Raw genomic sequence first — 20,440 nt, 5'->3', positions numbered from 1 at the left:
GTGCTGTAGCACTTTTTTTTGCAGTTATTTTGTAAATAACACTATTCTCTGCATTTCTGGTCAGATGCTAAATGCATTTCATTGGCTTTGTATCTGTACTCAGCACAATGACAATAAAGTTGAATCTAATCTAAAATATGGTGAAGGCAGCAGGCCAAGCAGCATCTCTAGGAAGAGGTACAGTCAACGTTTCAGGCCGAGACCCTGAAACATCGACTGTACCTCTTCCTAGAGATGCTGCCTGGCCTGCTGCATTCACCAGCAACTTTGATGTGTGTTGCTTGAATTTCCAGCATCTGCAGAACGTAATCTAAAATATGTTTGGGCATTTTGAGGTCAAGAAGGAGGAAGTGTTTGGCCTCCTAATGAGCATTAAAGTGGATGTCCCCAGGGCCTGATGTGATTTATCCCAGGTAATTATGGAGGGAGGAGAAGATGGCGGCGTGACACAGTGCGCGCAGCCGTTCTGAATGATATCGAAATGTGTTAACTAGGGGCCGTGCCCAATCCTGATTTGATGGAGCCAGCCGTGAGAAGCACAGAGGAACACCTGGAGAAACTTCTGAAATGCCTGCTTCACTGCCGCTGCTACTGTGCAATTGAGAATCTCCGGACGGGAAGGCCCCAAATCCTCAGCTTTGCCTGTTGCTGGGGCGGGGTCGAAGCGCTTGGCAGAGATAGTGCTCAGTGCTTGGTGTCGGAGAGCTGGTTGGAGGCTCGGAGTTTTCGGACGGACTCGGAGTCGGACTGTGATCGGATGCTTCCAGGATGCTGCATCGGCAAGTTTGCGGCACTGGAGGTTCACCGTATGCGTGAGATGATAGGACTTTCGAGAGACTTTGAGACTTTTTACCGTGCCATGGTCTGTTCTTTATCAAATTACGGTATTACTTTGCACTGTTGTAACTATATGTTATAATTATGTGGTTTTTGTCAGTTTTTCAGTCCGTTTGTCATGTGTTTCTGTGATATCATTCCGGAAAAAACATTGTATCATTTCTTAATGCATGCATTGCTAAATGACAGTAAAAAAGGACTGCGTGTCCTCATAATCTAAAAAAAATCTAATCTAATTGAAGGGGGCAAGAGACAAGATTGCTGGGCCCTTGATTAGTATCTTTGTGTCCTCTCTAGCCACAGGTGATGTCCCAGAGGACTGACGAGTGGATAATGTTGTACCTCTATTTAAGAAAGGAGGAGGGAGGGGGAGGGAACGTTGACTCAGGCCATGAGAGGCCTGTGTTGGGCATTTTTATGCCTTACAAGGCGCAGATTGGAAGTCTGTGTTGGGCGCTACTCCTCGCACAGACACTAAAGTAATGTGTGGTTAAGTGCCTTGCTCAAGGACACAAATACGCTGCCACAGCTGAGGCTCAAACTAGCGACCTTCACATCACTAGACGAATGCCTTATCCACTTGGCCATGTGCCAAGAAAGGAACAAGGGAAAATCCTGAGACGTATAGACTGGTGAGTTTCATGTCAGTTGTAGGGAAATTGCTGGAGAAAATCCTGAGGAATAGGATATATAAGCATGGACTAATTAGGAAGAGCCAGTATGGCTTTGTGAATGGTAGGTTTAGCCTTATCAACTCGATTAAGTTATTTTTTTGACAAGGTGATGAGAGATGAGGGTAGGACAGTGGATGTTGTCTACACAGATTTTAGTAAAGCATTTGACAAAGTCAGTCATGAGAGGCTAATCCAAAAAACTAAGATGTTGGGGTCCATGGTGAATTGGCCATTTGGATTCAGAGCTGGCTTGTGTATGTTAGACAGAGGGTAGTAGTTGAAGGGACTTATTCAACCTGGAAGTCTGTAATTAGTGGACATCCGCAGGAATCTCTGCTGGCGAAATATGCCAACTAGTGGAGTGGTGTCGCAGCAACAAACTTGCACTCAGTGTCAGTAAGACCAAAGAGCTGGTTGTGGACTTCAGGAAGGGTAAGACAAAGGAACACATACCAATCCTCACAGAGGAATCAGAAGTGGAGAGAGTGAGCAGCTTCAAGTTCCTAGGTATCAAGATCTCTGAAGACCTAACCTGGTCCCAACATATCATTGCAGTTATAAAGAAGGCAAGACCGCGACTACATTCGGAGTTTGAAGGGATTTGGTATGTCAACAAATACACCCAAAAACTTCTCTAGATGTACCGTGGAGAGCATTGTGACAGGCTGTATCACTGTCTGGTATGGGGGAACTACTGCACAGGACTGAAAGAAGCTGCAGAGGGTTGCAAATTTAGTCTGCTCTGTCTTGCGTACTAGCCTACAAAGTACCCAGGACATCTTCAAGGAGTGGTTCTCAGAAAGGCAGCGTCCATTATTAAGGACCTCCAGCATCCACCAGAGCATGCTCTTTTCTCATTGTTACCATCAGGTAGGAGATACAGAAGCCTGAAGGCACACACTCAGTGACTCAGGAACAGTTTCTTCCCCTCTGCCATCCGATTCCTAAATGGAAACCCGTAAACACTACCTCACTTTTTAAATATACAATTATTTCTGGTTTTTGCATGATTTTAATCTATTCAATATATGTATACTGTAAATTGATTAACTATTATAATTTCTTCTATATTATGTATTGCACTGAACTACTGCTGCTAAGTTAACAGATTTCACGACACATGCAAGTGATGATAAACCTGATTTTGATGTTTGTGATTTACATAAATGACCTGAATGAAAATGTAGATGGGTGGGTTAGTAAATTTGTGGATCATATCAAGATAGGTGGAGTTGTGGATAGTGTAGAAGACTGGCAAAGAATACAGATCAGTTGTAGATATGGGCTGAGAAATGGCAGATGGAGTTTAACCGAGATAAATGTTGCACCTTGGTGGGGCAAATACAAGGAGACAGTACACTGTGAAGGGTAAGATTCTTAACAGTGTTGCTGAGCAGAGAGATCTTGGGATCCAAGTTCATAGCTCTTTGAAAATGGCTACTAAGGTCAATAAAGTGGTTAAGAAGCCTTATGGAATGCCTGCTTTTATTATTCAAGGCAATGAGTTAAACATTCAGGAGGTTATATTGCAACTTTATAAAACTCTAATTAGGTCACATCCGGAGTATTGTGGACAGTTCTGGTCACCCCACTGTAGGAAGAATGTTGAGGCTTTGGAAAGAGTGCAGAAGAGGTTTTCCAGAATGCTGCCTGGTTTAGAGGGCATGTGCTATCATGAGAGGCTGGATAAACTTGGGTTGTTTTCTCTGGAGTGCCAGAGGCTGAGAGGAGATCTTATAGAGGTTTCAAGCTTATGAGACACATTGATAGAGTGAACAGAGATGATCTATTTCCCAGGGTTGAAATGTCTAATACCAGAGGGCATACATTGAAGGTGAGAGGGGGTATATTCAAGGGGGTTGTGAGTGGTAGGTTCTTTACTCAGAGAGTGGTGGATGCTTAGAATGCACTGCCTGGTACAGTGGTAGAGGCAAATACACTGGAGGCTTTTAAGAAACAGTTGGATAGGCACATGGGGGTAAGGAAGATGGAGAGACATAGACATGGTGTAGGTAGGAGGGATTAGTGTTAGGGTGTTTTTGCTTTGCTTTTTAGTAGGTTTGGCACAACATTGTGGGCTGAATAGCCTGTTCTTATGCTGTACTTTTCTATGTTTTATAGACATACAGCACGGTTCCGTATGCCAGCATCTGGGGTCCTCATTGTCTTCAGAACTCTTCAAGACTTCCACCTCTAATTTATTTTTGAGCAAAGACCAGGTAAGACATATGATGTTAATGAATGGTGATTTCGCAGATTGGTTTAGTTCAATAAATTTGGCCATTGGTTGAGTGGAATTGAAACTCATTAGGGACACAGAAATTCTATGTGACCCTCTACCGGGACTTGTATACCAAATTGGCTTGTTAGCTAACTCTGCTAACAGCTAAGTGACTTGGCGGTGAGAAGGCCACCTTTCATAGGCGATACATGTCTAGGGTTGGTATGATTTAGGTTTCAACCAAACCGGAAGGTTGGGTGTTTCAATTAAGGAACTTCGATTGTAGTGAATGCTGTGTAAATACTGCCCATACACGTTTATCGATTGCCAAGACATGACAGATCATACACTCATATAAAATTACAAAGGAAGTGTATTTACCAACTTTCAACTTTATCAAACAGTTAATAGGAAAAGAAGAAAGAATAAAAAAGAAAAGAGCTCATTACAGCTAAACCAGTCCAAATATGTACATAAACTTTGGAGCTAATTTCGGTGGTAGCTTTACTCATGGCACTGAAATTCCATCACCAATCACAGGCAGACCTTCCCTTCTTGGAATCCTTTGCCTCACAAAACACTCCCTGCAGTAGGATCTCCACTTTGGATGAAATCCACCAGGTGTCTTCTCTGGTGCTCTTCTCTTTGCACCCCCAGCCAAAAATACCCCAAACCAGACTACCGTCTTTCAGAAACCTCATCCCACCCAGCTCTCTTGAATCTTCTCTTACATGCCACTGGGCAGAAAGTTACAACACGTACCCAGACAATCCTGATTGGATGACACATCATTCCTAAATTGGGCAACATGGCTCCTTATCTTTTGCTAAAGCTAAAACATTCTTACTAGCAGGGCACATTGCTTTTATAGAAAACTGCCAAAATAAAAATGCCTCACAGAATAGCAGTAGAAATCTTACCCAGGGCATTACATATATATGAATTAAGGAGAATCTGTCTGTCTGTGTTCAAACCTACACTTCTAAAGTTGAAACTAAAGAATGTGTTCCCAAATGAGAATATAATCTCAATCTGCCTCACCTGGCTATCTGACATAACAAACAAAACTTTTATTTAAACCTCCGATCATAGTACAGATGATCAGGAAATTAAGATATAAACATTGAACATGTTCTGTGTTGAAATTAATCAATTACAATTGCCAAAAGTTCTGAAAGACAAAAAAAATTCTAATTTCAAATTAAATTGATCAGTATTTTTAAATAACCAAGCACACCATTTTACTCCCCTAATAGTAGATGAATCAAAAAGAAAAATAACCACAAACCTACTAACATGTAAATAAAGCACCCTAAAGTTTTATATGGGATGTCAAGAAGAAGGCTGTGTGATTGTTAATGAAAGAGGAAAAGCAGGTGAAATCACTTAACCCCACAGAATTTCTAGTGTACTTACCTTCATTGTCCTCTGCTTTGGTTGCCAAGAAAAAGGAGAACCACTATACATTTAAAAACTCTTCTTACCAAAGTTGCTCAGACCATTCAGAAAAGAAGTACTCCCATTAGCTGCCACTGCTACTATTACAATGATATCCCTGCTCCACCTGCTCCTGCCAAGCAGGAGCCCAAAACCACATCACTAATGGAAGGTGTTCACTCAGGTTATGGTTGTTTATAATCCCTGGAATCTGGAGGCAAGTAACTTGTCAAAGACTTAAAGCATCACTTTACCAATATTACTGTTGCAAATTAGGAAAGTTTATTGGGGTAGGTTGAGTGACAGCAGTGAGGAAAAATAAAGGGAAAGGCCAAAAATAAACACATGGAGTTGGGTTTATCAGTTTATCCCAGATTTTCTATAAATTGAAATGTAATTTCCTAGATGCAGTTGGACTATTTCTAGTAGAAAAATCAGGACATATTGACTTTTTAAAAAAAATCTTTGACAACTTATATCTATTAGTTATATGAATATTGGCCAAGGGTGGCTGAACCATAACAAAAATATGAAACTGGCTAACAACTTTGTTAATCTTCTTCTGTTGTTGCTCTTTGTGTTGTGTTTTGTTGGGGTGTAAGAAAGCAGTGAGGCAATGTGACAGAACCTCCAAGAATTCACTTATGCAGAGGCAGCAATGTTATTGTACAGAAAGGAGCATGAAATATCATAAACAACAGATATAAAGTGCTGGAGCAACTCAGCAGGCCAGGCAGTATCTATGGCAAAGAGTAAATACTGTAGTCGACATTTTGAGCTAAGATCTTTCGGCCTGAAATGTCGACTGTTTACTCTTTTCCATAAATACTGCCTGACCTGCTGTGTTCCTCCAGCATTTTGTGTGTGTTGCTTTGGATTTCCAGCATCTGCAGATTTTCTCGTATTTGTGAAATGTCCTATTATCCATTGGGGAGCTGAAAGTAAACCCATGAATTGTGCAAAGTGATAGGAATATTGGCAATTAATGTGCAGACCAAATTACAATGATTGTATTTACTCACTTTTTGTCTCCAATTTATTTTCTATGAAATCAAAATTCATTCAGCTCACGTTTACAAATTCATATTTTTATTTTATTGTTTACACAACACAGCTGCTTGCCCACATTTTCAGTAGTTTGACACTTTCTGATGCTGATCATCACAGTGATTTACATATAGTTAGTGTATATACATACTTATTTCACCAGTTCTATTTAGCCACTAGCTTTAGTAGTATAATGTCCTGGAATTATGAACTGTACATTTTTTGGCATACAAAGCATGATACCTTGATGCCCATTATGTAACTAAGACAGTATGGTTTATTTACATCCAAAACACCTTGTCAGATTCGTTTCAGTTTGTGCTGTCTCCTGGAGACAAATGTAGAGCCATGCAGGTCTTCAGAACATAAAACGTGAATTGTTGTACACCTTAACCAAATTTGCCCTAAGCCCCATAGCTAGAGTTAGTAAATACAAATAAGTATTGAACAGTGAATAAAATAGGAAATAAAACAAATATCATCAGTGGAAATAAATGAAGACCTGAACGGTGCCTGTCCAGAATTTGGATACTATTATTTCATGGAATTACACTGATGTATTTTAGTTGACACTGAACATGTTTGTTATATGATGTAGTTTTTCCTTTCTTACATTGAGCTAATTTATAAGATTATGAAGTGTTTTGAATTAAAACAGAACTTTTAAAAAGTGTTATGCTGGCATCATATTTCACAGTTAAATAAATTAGGAAAATTGCAATCCATTATAACTATTTTAAACTTGCCTCATCTTCATGTCCTTTATATTTATGGACACAATATGGCATCAGTTTATGGAAAGCACAACTTCCATCATATCATTCAGAAATGCACAGAATGGGTTGTTAATTAAATACTGTAGACTCAGAAACAATGAGAGAAAGCTCAGAAGAACAGCTTAGGTATTTACTGCTGATGCATTACCTGGGAGGAATACTGAAAGAAAAAGCAGGCGGGTCAGAATGCATTGCCATACCACAACACACCTGAGTTTTGACTCTCTTGTGAAGGCCACTGGGGTTTTCAACAATCCTCATAACTTTACTAAATATAATTTATGCTGGAGGGATCAAACAGATAGCTGTGCAAAGATGCCTTACAGATATTGGTGGCACAGGCTAGTCTTGCAGTTTATTTCATTATCAGATTTAGGAAAATGTCCCTGGCTTTGGACAAGAGGAAATTCTTGGCCTTTATTCATGGTCCTCACTTAAACCTAATCTGATCCTTGGTGCAGTAGTTGTCTTTGCAATGGTATTTGGAGGCACAGGATGTGACACTTTCATTATGATTAAATCTGCAATAAATTAAACTGACTTTGTTATCAATTTTGCAAGCACTTCTGAAACTTGTAAGAATGGTCTAAGATAACGGACAATGGAATTTCTTCCTGTCTACTTTCTCACATCTCTTTATCAGGGAAGGAATGTTATTTAGAAGGGTTTCTTAATTAGCAACACTTTTTATATTTTAGAGAAGTTCTGATTTGTAAGATGTAAGTCTGTTAATTTAAGAATTATCAACCGGTTATATATGAAAGTTTGCAAATCACACCTGCAAATTGATCTAATCTGGGCAGTAGTGCTACAAGGCCAACACTCAAAAGTTTACTTTCATTAATTAACGTCTATGGGTAAAGCTGGCCAGATCTACTTGCTATCCATTCTTTTTACAGTTCTGTCTTTGATTACATTAAATATCTATTAAGAATATTTAAAAATAAACCAGGAGATTATTTTACGACTCCACTGTAAGATTTCATACAATTCGTGATTTTTTTGGTAATGATTTGGTGTTGTTTCCAGATCATATACTTCCAATCTTGATTACTTTACATAGGTTCTCTTCTGTCATTGAGTCTATAAACATAAGCTTATATAACTAACAGACCACGGTGTTTTGAGATGATAACAAACAGTGCAGTCCCCTCATTATTATGAATTAGTATAACACGTAATAACACAGGTGCACTTCATGACAATTAACTCTAGATGCAACATGTCTCCTTTGCCAAATGTACATGGTTCATATGCAACGATGGGGAGTCTACATAACATTTAAAACAATGGAATAATGGGTATAGTATTGTGAGAAAATTTCTAATTTAATCACACTTTCTTTTTGCATTTTGAATATCTCTGAGTGAAGTTCAAGCTATCAAATCTGAACTTGCTTAGTAGCTGAAAAATTCTTTAATCTAGTACTATATTTGATATAAAAACAGAAAATGTTAGAAATGCTCAGTGGGTCCAGGCAGCCTATGCAGAGGGGAAGAAGGAACTAACATTTCAGCTTGACAGTCTTTAAACAGGGAAGTGTTAAAAATGAAACAAGTTTTAAGTTGCACAGAAAAGTAGAATGGGCAGTAAGAACAAAAGGGCGATGGTTAGCGACCATGCAGAGTCATCATCATAAATGTTGCTGATTTAAAGGGAGTGGTAAGTTACACCTGGAGAAGATGAATGAAGTTTGAAACATCATTATAGGAGAAAGTGGAGGAAAAAAAGTACTGGAAATAGAAGATAGAAGATAGAAGACTGGAATGGTGAAAAGCTGAAACTGTTGAATTCAATATTAGGTCAAAAAGTTTGTAATGTATCAGGTCAGAAGAAGAGGTGCTTATCCATGAGAATATATTGAAATTTGATGGTATATTACAGTAGACCAAAGACAACACAGTCAGAGTGGGATCGAGAATTAATGATACAGGCAATAGAAAGCTCTGGGTCACCCTTGTGTTCTCCAAGACAATTGTCCAGTAAGTTTGAACACACCACTGTAAGAAGTGTTTTGATCTTTGGTCCCTGGCTTATGAGAAGGGAGAAGGGAAAAAGGAAAGGTTTTCAAGTTGTGTAATGGGAAGTGTTGAGAAGAGTCTGGGTACTGTGGAGGTGGAAGAGAAGCACAGAGATGGACACTTAACATTTGGGGAGGGGAAGACAAATGCGGAGGTGACATCAGATTGGAGAGCATCTCCATTCAATCTGTAAGGATGACCTTGAGTTTCCAGTGACCTGTCATTTCCATTCTCTGGGAACTTTATTGGTCAGTTTACCTCCTCCTGACACACTTTTGTTTAGGTAGCGCCATTATTGTTTAAGTAATTCAATCTGTTACGGCATCCACCCTATCACAGACCTTGCCCAGTGTTCTCTCTGTCCTTGCCCTCCTTCACTGTAACTGAAAACATTTTTTATTTAGAATTATTTTGTTCATTGTAGTGAAAAACTATTGGTCCGAATTGTGAACTCTGTATTTCTCTTTGATGCTCTCTGCCTAACTTGAGTTTTGTCAGCACTTTGCATGTTTCGTTCAGATTTCCAATCTTTGGCATACAGCATTTGAGACATGTGGAATGCAAATCCTTTCCAGGGGGTTGTCCCTTGGGCTTTGCTAACTATTGGGTCACAATATGAATGATCTATAAGATCTGATGCAAATTAGAGGATCCCATTAACCTCAATAGAAAACAGTGGATCTAAGTCTGAATCTCCGTTCTGCCATTGTCCGCAAACGGACTGTGAGGTGGTGTACTTCACAGAGCCGAGAGCTCCGTCTACAATTGTATTGGTGCTGGGAAGAGTTTGTTGTTATAAAAATGCAATTATGATACTGGGAAGGGTTTACCTGGAGTACAGTATATGCGCTAACAAGAGGAGTTGAGAAGCCTTTCACTGACCACTCAATCAGCAATCTTGTTTGCACAACCATACAGTATTGAAAGGTCTTGATATTTCATCAAACCATGTCAATTACAAACAAGGTTGCGAAATATGCTTGAGTTATCCTGAGAAGTAAGTAATTTTATGAAACAGTGGTTGCAGCATGAGAGACCAGGCATGCAGAATACAATAGAGAATGCCACTTAAAATATTTATGGTGTAAATTGAACCAGGGTACATACTGCATGGTAGCTAATTCTGTCTTTGAATAGTATCAGATTTACTGCAAGCTGCAGCCCTTCTCCAGATCTTGTCTACGTTGACTTCAAGTCAACGTGATCCCTGCAGCTTCTGAAGCATAGCATCTGGGAGCCCGAGATAACCAAAAGCTTGGCTGGAAAAATGTGTGCACACCCTCTTACTGTGCAGCAACTGAGCTTTGTTAGCTGCTCATAGATCAGTGATAAGAAAGGCTATATAGAACTTTTAAGTTGTACATCCATATCATCCTATCTAGAAAAAGAAGTCTGGAGTTTTTGGTGTATGGCAGGAGAGAGCTAAAAAGAAGGGCAGGTGTATCAACTAAATATTTGTCACATGCTTATTTCCTAAACTTTATGTGCTACGAATTTATGCTGCTATTGTAAAATAACTATGGAGCTACAATAGATTTACTCTTTTAGTATGTTAAAAGAATCCCCTTTCTGTCATGATTTTTATTCAGCTTTTTAATCCATAGTTGTTCAGTAGTTGTTCTACCGATTGCATAAGTCATTGGATCAGTAACAGGGTTCCTGAATGTTAATTGATTTTTGCTTTATTGCTTATGTTGATTATTCTTTATAAAACAGTTGATCACAATTAGTTTAGCATTGTAGCATAAATTTTGCACGGTATATTGTATTATTTATATTAGAAATATTATAAGAGATTTGAAAATGATCATAGATTAAAAAGGGTGGCTTTTGACCTCAACTGGTTAAAATGAATGTGCAGCTACGTGGTTTCTCCACTTCTACAAAGCTGTCTAGCATTGACCATTCCAATGTGAATATCATAACCATTACTATTACTATCACACACATTGCTAAAATTTGCACAGCGTTATGTTAAGAACTTGTCCTCATGTGCTCACTGTCATTCATTGGTCTTCAATCTTACTGTTGTTCCTGAATTTCACCACCATTACAGTTATGTTATCAGGACATCCTCTGTAGAAAGACTGCAGAACAATACTCTTTGCACCAAAGTGAGGCTCATCCAGACGTTCTTTAATGAATCTCACTGCTTCTTCATTGCTGAAAGCATCCCAGAGGCCATCCGACGCTAGGATCATGAATTGTGGCTGTAGTTTATCCAGGTCAAAGGACAGGATGTCAGGGTCAGATATTACAACATTCAGATTCTTAAGAGGGTAATCTCCTAGGGAGCGAGACATAGCCAAGATTCCTTGGACCCTCCATGAACCATTGAAACTTATGAATCCACCTATAATAAAATAAATTACAAATTGAATTAATAATCTTGTCAGTATTAATATGATGCCATTGTAAATATTGCAATGTGCTGGGGAACCACCTAACAGGAATATGGTGCCATATTAGCATGCATCCAAAACTTTATTGTTCCATAATGTCTACCCAATATTATGGACCACAATTAGGTTGTGTGTTAAAAGTAACCTCACATTAACCAGCCTTTGGCTACTTGTTCATATCTGCATATTTCATGCTTATGGATTGCTCATATGTACTGTACATGAAGGAATTTTATAGATGACACTTTTACAGTGTGACCATTCAAAGACACCATTTTCCCATCATACGTATATAAGCTCCAAGAGTGAACTATTTAGTCAAATTGCACTGTTCTTTCCCTATACCTCTTCATTTTTTCCCTGAATATCTAACCAACACCCATTTTTAAAAGTTATTACCAACTATTTATTTTTCACCCTCTCAGATCATAATAGCTTAGTTTGTGAAAGGCTACACAAAATGCTGGAGGAACTCAGCAAGTCAGGAAGCAAAAATAAAGGAAATGAACAGTCCATGCTTTGTGCCAAGACCCTTTACATGACTGGAAAGGAAGGAGGGAAAAACCAGAATGAAAAGCTGGGGTATACAGGTTTACCCCGCCATCTGAAGGTGCAGCGTTCCTATGAAACGGTTCATAAGCCGAAATGTCGTAAAGCAAAGAAGCAATTACCATTTATTTATATGGGAAAATTTTGTGAGCGTTCGCAGAGACAAAATTAACCTACCAAATCATGCCAAATAACACATAATACCTAAAACAACAGTAACATATAGTAAAAGCAGGAATGATATGATAAATACACAGCCTATATAAAGTAGAAATACTTTTCCACAAACATTACTGCACTGTTCTCCGAAGCGAAAATCTCACGCAAGCGCAGTCGGCAGAAAATCTCACGCAAGCGCTGTTGGCAAAAACACGGCGCAAGCGCTCTCCAGTAACCTTTAAGCTATGAAGCTGCCAAATCATACCAAATAACACGTAAAAATACACAGCCTATATAAAGTAGAAATAATGTATGTACAGTGTAGTATCACTTACTGGAATTGGTTTAGCGCCAAGCACACTGATGGTGTGTTAGACTGAGTCATCGCAGGCTGGGGTGGTGTAGTGGCCCCCACCCTCCAGGCCGCCAACCGATACATTGCCATGAAGCATGCAGGGGTCCAGCGGTAGCCGGAAGGCACCCAGCACATCTTTAAGAAAAAAGCCGAAACAAACATGCTAATTAATTAGGTGCCACCCAGCACGTAATTGTCGGCACAGATCAGTGCCGATTTCCGATTATGTCATCTCTGATCTGGGCCGACAATTATGTGTCGACCGACACCTAATTAATTAGCATTACCGCTGCATTCCCTGCGAATCGGTATCTGTCTGTGGCCTGGGGGTGGGGGTGGTGGGGCACTGGGGTGTCATCTCGTCATCGTCTGTTTCCATTAGGGCAGGCAGGTCATCTTCTACCCCTGCCCGCCTCGATGTCAAAGATCGAGGTTCGTCGTCTGCTCTGGCAGATGTGGAAGGCTTGCTTGACTGTTGAGCCTCATGCATTTTTCTATCACACAGTTCTTTGTAAGGACTCAAACCATCTTGCAAATATCCCCTAAACCTACGTACCCTTTCAAAATTAAAGTCGTACTTTATCATTGCAGCGAAAATCTCATGCTGTTGCTTCACGTTCAGTTCGCTATTGCATTCGGTTTCGATTGTTATCTTTTTTTCTTCCAATTGCATCAGCTTTTCATCTATCAGATCTTGGTCATGGGATGCCAAAGCTTCTTCAACATCATGTTCGTCAGCTTCCACAAGCCAAAGTCACTTTGTCCTTGCTTCGTTCACCACGATCAAAATGCTTAATTATGTCTAGTCTTACGCTAAGTGTAACACCCTTACGAGCTCTTTTAGACTTTTCCGATACCTTAGAACTCATCTTGCAAACGGCTGCTCACAGGCATGTGTTTAAGCAATGGCGGCGAGAATGCAGTTCCGAATCCGGGGGAGAGCGGCTGCTCGGGGCGCGCGCTGCCTTTTATCGCACGCTGATTTTCTCGCGTGCTGATTTTTTTTCATAACAGTGAAAACACCTTCTGAAAGCGAAAACAGGGTACTAATGTAGGTCTTTCGTAACAGTGAGGTTTCGTAAAGCGAACGTTTGAAAAGCGGGGGACACCTGTATACAATAGCTTTTGCTCACCACTAGACAATATCAAGGATAACAAGAGTAGATGAATATTCAACACTGAATTTTTTTAGGTGTCTTAGAAACATAACATATGCATGAACTTTTGCTTTTTTCACCCCATTACCTGCTCGTTTTATCCTCTTTCTTTCCTTCAACTGATAAGGTTTGTGGTCATGTGAAAGAGGTACAGCATTTCCATCTTTATCACACAAGACACCACGAGAATCCCCAACATTTGCAACGGTTAGCTCCTTGTCTGATAGCAATGCAACCAGACATGTTGTGCCTGTAAACAATTAAAAAAACTGATTATAATCAAAAGTGATATTAAAAGGAACAATTTAATTACAGTTTGATTACACTTTGAAACAATGAAAACATGCCAGTATTTTTGATGTTTTATGACACCAAGGTCCTGTTATACACAAACCCTTAAGATGAGTATTAGCTTTGGAATGTCAGTTATTCGCTAAATCTTTCTTGACAATGTTGTTTAAAACTGCAAGGATCAGGGCGTATCCATTTTTCAATGCTGACTGTGTGAGTGAGGAAATTGGTAAAATAAATGTTAAAAATTATGGGTCTATTTTATAATCATGGATTTAAAGACACATTTTGGACAGGGTTCCAATGACACCTAGATAATCTTGCTGTAAGAATAATTATCTTTATGGGTACTTTATTGGGCACAGGTCATACTTTGGACATTTCCTGCTACATTATGTTCTACTTTCAAGCTGTTGCTGCAGATAGCACAATGATTAATCCTCCTTTGCCTTTAGCTTCAGTAGTTTTTAAACATTTGCTAATGGTCACCCACCTTTCAAAATTATGACTCATTCACTGAAGTAAGTCCTGCTCATATGTGTTCACTCTCCATGCCAGTGTATACTGGCTTCCTATCCTTCAAAGAACCACTGACAAAATCTTTATCTAGTAGTCCCACCATGATTTTGCTCCATTCTCTGAACCTCTTTTATCACGTACTGTCTCCAGTCCTGGCCTTCTCTATGTCACTCTCGATTTCTTCTTCATACAGCTCTGGCGACACTCAATAAAACCTACAGCAATATAACTGATTGCCAACTCTTTCCTTTCCTTCAAAAGTATTGTTACTTTCTCTCTTAGTTCTTTAGTACTCTACCTTGAGAAACTCTCTCTCTCTCTAGATGAGATGATTTTCCACCCTTTAATTTATAGGAACTATTTCAAAACCCATAGACTATCAGAAAATGAAACCAATGCACCCATTACTTTAGCCTGTTACTATTTAGGGATGCACATTATCAGGACAGGGGGATTTCAGTCCCACTAATGCCTTCAACACAGTATTTTACTAATATGGATGTGGATTCCCTACTCTGTGGTATTAAAAAGCATCCCATACACACCTCTGAGGTATTACTGCTTACTTAGTTTGACCAGTCTACATCTAGACGAAAGTCCCCCATTATAACTATAGAACATTTATTACACGAATCTTTAGTTTCCTATTCAAAAACAACTCTTAATGTTAGCACCACTGTTTGGAGGCCAAACTGTTCCCATAAATTTGCCCTGTCCCTTGGTGCTTCTCAGCTCCTCTTAGCCAGATTGTACATTTTGATTTTCTGAACCAACATACTTCCTCAATGTTGCTCTGGTTTTAGCTATGATTTGGGAGGACTGACAGTTCAGCCAGATCTCTCTGGATTTTGGTATCAGTTAGTTCCCCCTTCAGTACCAGAGCAGGTTGTCTTCCTCAACCAACAATACAAAAGATAATTAGTTGGTTTGAAGAGCTTTGCTGTGCAAGAACTGGACATTGTTTGCCCACATAATAGCAGTAATAGCATAATAGGAGAAGATGGCGGCGCACCTGCACGTGCGCAGCCCTCCGGTGAAAAATGATGTCGTATCTGTTAAATAGGGGCCATGGACAATTCCGATTTGATGGAGAATGGACGTGAAAGCACTGAGGAACATCTGGAGAAATTTCTGAAACGCTCGTTCACTGCTGTCGTTACTGTGTGTTCGGGAATCTTTCGGAGGGTAGGCCTCAAAATCTCTGGCCTTGCCTGCTTTTGGTGACCGAGAAGGAGGTCGAATCATTCGGACAGAAATAGCGCTCAGTACTCGGTGTCGGAGAGCTGATCAGAGCTCGAAGTTTTCGGATGACTCAGTGTTGGATTGTGGTCGGCATGGCAGGGAGAGTTTTTCCTCCTTCTCCCGTCTGCGTGAGATGTGGGACATTTGAGAAACTTTGAACTTTACTGTGCTCATGGACTTCTTCATCTAGTTATGGTATTGTGCACTGTTGTAACTAATGTTATAATTATGCGGTTTTGTCAGTTTTTTGCAGTCTTGGTCTGTCCTGTGTTTTGTGATATCATACTGGAGGAAATAATGTATCATTTCTTAATGCATGCGTTACTAAATGACAATAAAAGAGGACTACGTGTCTTCATAATCCTAATTTGTACTTCAAATATAATTCGTTCATGGTGAAGCATTTTGACATGTCCTAATAATGTGTAAGAAATTTTATAAGTATAATTCATTTATTTTATTAATATAAGCAGTCTATTAAAACAAATCCTTAAATTACTTTTTTGCTTAAGTAACGAGGCCGAATTTTCTCCACTCTGTGATGATCAACATTGTTAGAATTTGAAGAGTTTCTCATTTCACAATCATACCTTGACTATACTTCCTAGTTGTTACTGTCCAATCTGCTTTTGAATGTACCTGTCTCTACCACTCCCTGAGGCAGTAATTAAGATACATCCACCACCTTCTGTGTGGAAAAGTTTGCCCTTCAGGTCCCTTTTAAATCTTTCCTCTCTCACTGTAAACCTATGCACTCAAGTTTTAGACTCCAATATTAAAACCCTTAACAGAGAGATCTTGGGGTTCATAGTTCATAGCTCCATGAAAGTGGCTGCACAGGTCGATCAGGTGGTTAAGAAGGCTTATGGAATGCTTGCTTTTATTAGTTGAGGTATTGAGTTCAAAAGGCAAGAGGTTATGTAGACCATAAGACCCTAAGATATAGGAGCAAAATTAGATCATTTGGCCCATCGAGTGTGCTCTGCCATTTCATCATGGCTGATCCAATTTTCCTCTCCGTCCCAGTCTCCTGCCTTCTCCCCATATCCCTTCATGCCTTGACCAGTCAACAATCTATCAACCTCTGTCTTAAACATACATAAAGACTTGACCTCCACAGCTGCCAGTGGCCAAGAATTCCACAGATTCACCACTCTCTGGCTAAAGAAATTCCTCTTCATCTCCATGCTAAAAGGACACTCCTCTATTCTGAAGCCGCGTCCTCTGGTCTTAGACTCTTCCATCAGAGGAAACATCCTTTCCACATCTACTCTATCAAGGCCTTTCACCATTCAATAGGTTTCAATAAAGTCACCCCTCATTCTTCTGAATTCTACTGAATACAGGCCCACAGCCATCAAACGCTCTTCATATGATAAGCCATTCAATTCAGGAATCATTTTCATAAATCTCCTTTGAACTCTCTCCAGATTCAGCACATTCTTTCTAACATAAGGGGTCCAAAACTACTCACAATACTCCAACATCTTCCTAATCAGTGAGACCAGACTAACTGGCCTATAATTTTCTTTCTTCTGCCTCTCTCCCTTCTTGAAGAGTGGAGTGACATTTGCAATTTTCCATCCCTCAAGAACCATGCCAGATTCTACTGATTCTTGAAAGGTCATTACTAACGTCTCCACAATCTTTTTCAGCCACCCCTTTCAGAACACTGGGGTGTAATCCAATTGCTCCATGTGAATTATCTACCTTCTGACCTTTCAGTTTTGCAAGACTCTTCTCCCTAGTCATCGTAACTTTACGCACCTCATGACCTGACACCTGGAACTTCCACTATACTACTAGTGTCTTCCATAGTGAAGACTGATGCAAAATACTTATTCAGTTTGTCCGCCATTTCATTATCCCCCATTACTACCTCTCCAGCATCGTTTTCCAATAGTCCGATATCCACTCTCGCCTCTCTTTTACACTTTATGTATCCTCAATAATATTATTGGCTAGCTTACTTTTGTATTTCTGTTGGTTTTTTAAAAGCTTCCCAATCCTCTAACTTCCCACTAATCTTTGCTCTATTACATGTCCTAGCTATTATGTTTGCTTTGACTTCTCTTGTTAGCCATGGTTGTGTCATCTTGCCTTTAGAATATTTCTTCCTTTTTGGGATGTATACATCCTGTGCCTTCCAAATTGCTTCCAGAAATTCCAGCCATTGCTACTCTGCTGTCATCTCTGCCCGTGTTCTTTTCCAATCAGTTCTGGCCAACTCCTCTTTCATGCCTGTGTAGTTCCCTTTACTCCACTGATTGTAGCTTCTCCTTTTCAAATTTCAGGTTGAAGTTGATCATATTATGATCACTTGCCCCTAAGGGTACCCTAAGCTCTTTTATCAATTCTGGTTCATTGCACAACGCCCAATCCAGAATAGCTGATCTCCTAATGGGCTCAAACACAAGCTGCTCTAAAAAGTCATCTTGTAGACACTCTAGACATTCCCCCTCCTGAAATCCAGCACCAACCTGATTTTCTCAGTCTACCTACATATTGAAATCCCCCATGACTATTGTAACATTGCCCTTTTGGCATGCATTTCCTATCTCTCATTGTAACTTGCAGACCACGTCCTTACAACTATTTGCGGGTCTGTATGCAACTCTCATCAGGAATTTTTTACCCTTGCAGTTCCTTAGCTCTATCCACAACAATTCAACACCTTCTAACCCTATGTAATCTCTTTCTAATGATTTAATTTCATTTTTTACCAACAGAGCATGCCACCCCCTCTGCCTTCCTGCCTATCCTTTCAATACAATGTGTATCCTTGAACATTAAGCTCCCTGCTAAAATCTTTCAGCCATGATTCAGTGATGCCTACAACATCATATAATCTGTAACTGTGATGATCTAATCTGTAACTGTGCTACAAATTCCACAACCTTATTCCGTATACTCTGTGCATTCAAATATAAACCTTCAGTCCTGTATTCACCCTTTTCGATTTTGTCCATCTGTTGGCTGCAATTTTGCCCTATCATCAGCCTCTCCTCACTACACATTGCTTCTGTTTGTAAATCAGCTACCTCGTCTTCAGCATTATTATCCACTATTTCCTACCATACTTCTTGCATTGAAATATAGGCAGCTCAGGACACTAGTCGCACCATGCTCAACCTTTAGTTTCCTAACTTTGACTGAGATCTTACCAACATCTACCTCCACTCCTCTTCAGCATTTCTAGCACTTTAGTTTAAACCCCACCATGCAACATTAACAAACCTTCCCTCTAGGATATTAGTCCCCCTCCAGTTCAGGTGCAAACGGTCTCTTCTGTACATGTCCCACCTTCCCTAGAAGAGAGCCCAATGATCCAAAAATCTTATGCCCTCCTTCCTACACCAACTTCCTAGTTCTGGCCTCACTATCATGTGGCATGCGTAGCAATCCTGAGATCTCAATCCCAGAGGTCCTGCCCTTTACCTTAGCACATAACTCCCTGAACTCCCTATGCAGAACCTCATCCCTCATCCTATCCATGGTACCTACTTGGACCATGACTTCTGGCTGTTCACCCTCCCACTGAGGACTCAATCCAAGATATCCTGGACCCTGGCACCCGGAAGGCAACATATTATTCGGGAATCTCGTTCTCACCACACAAAACTTACTGTCCGTTCCCTTGACTAGCGAATCCCCTGTCAACACCACTGTGACTTTCTTCTGTTAGGTCATTCCCCCTACAGATAAGATAATTATACAGCCAGAAACATTGACTATTTATTCATTTCCATATATGCTGCCTGACCTGCTGAGTTCCTCCAATATTTTGTGTCTGTTACTTTGGACTAACAGCATCTGCAGACTTTCTTGTGTTTACTACACAAGTTTCTGTAAAGAGTACTTGCCTTCATTAGCTGGGCATTAAAGTGTAAGAACACAGGTGTTATCATACTACAATATAAAGCATTAATTAGGCCACAGGTAGAGTGGTGCTTGCCTTACTATGGGATGGATGTGATTCCACTGAGATTGTGCCAAATTTCAGCCTTTACTCATTGGTGATGGGAGGAGATTTTAATTGCTGGTTAGATCCAGCTTTAGTTCGGTCATCATTTAAACCAGCAACACTGAATAAATCAGCTTTGTTTACTCAATCTTATCTAATGAAATGTGGTATTGTTGATGTATGGCATTTCTTACATCCACTAGACAGGGAGTACTCATTTTTTTCTCATGTCCACCATACGTATTCCAGGCTTCATTATTTTTTTTACCTATAGCCAAATGATTCCATTAGTTTGATCCTGTGAATATAAAGAGATTGCTGTCTCAGATCATGCCCCTGTGCTTTTATCTTTAAATCTCCCTGGTCTTCCTCAACAGATCTTGGCGCTTTAATCTAACTTTGCTGTCTGATAAGGATTTTTTAAAGTTTCTGGAGAGACAAATTATTCTTTTCTTTGAAGAGAATACACTGGAAGAGACTTCTAGTCTTATTATATGGGATGCTTTTAAGGCCTATATTAGAGGATGAATTATTTCATATACAAGTGTCAAGAAAAAAAGCTAATAAAGAGATAATTGAGTTAGCTAATCAGTTGAAACAATTAGACCAAAAATATGCCTTAGCTCCAGATCCTGCTTTATATAAAAGGTGTGTTGAAATTCAAACTAAATATGATCTTTTAACTTATCCAATTGAAACTCAACTCCTAAAAGATAAAAGTCAATTTTATATTCATGGAGACAAAACAGGTAAATTACTGGCTAACCAATTAAAAACCTTTTATAGCTA

The 20,440-nt window shown here is 39.7% G+C and overlaps 1 protein-coding gene across 1 annotated transcript in view; it reads right to left on the bottom strand.

Moving 5' to 3' along the window:
- Positions 1-6,183: 6,183 nt before the first annotated feature.
- The window catches only part of ppm1lb (protein phosphatase, Mg2+/Mn2+ dependent, 1Lb), a 147,339-nt gene continuing 133,082 nt past the window's right edge, over positions 6,184-20,440 (bottom strand). Inside the window, exons 3-4 of the mRNA XM_063045841.1 lie at positions 13,724-13,885; positions 6,184-11,366 (exon numbers count right to left, since the gene is read on the bottom strand). Of these exons, the coding sequence (XP_062901911.1) occupies positions 11,020-11,366; positions 13,724-13,885 (509 nt within the window). The 3' untranslated portion in view covers positions 6,184-11,019. The remainder of the gene's footprint in view (positions 11,367-13,723; positions 13,886-20,440) is intronic.

This window comes from Mobula hypostoma, chromosome 4, assembly GCF_963921235.1.
Source record: "Mobula hypostoma chromosome 4, sMobHyp1.1, whole genome shotgun sequence".
Taxonomy (NCBI): Eukaryota; Metazoa; Chordata; class Chondrichthyes; order Myliobatiformes; family Myliobatidae; genus Mobula; species Mobula hypostoma.
This window is presented reverse-complemented; position numbering and strand designations above follow the sequence as displayed.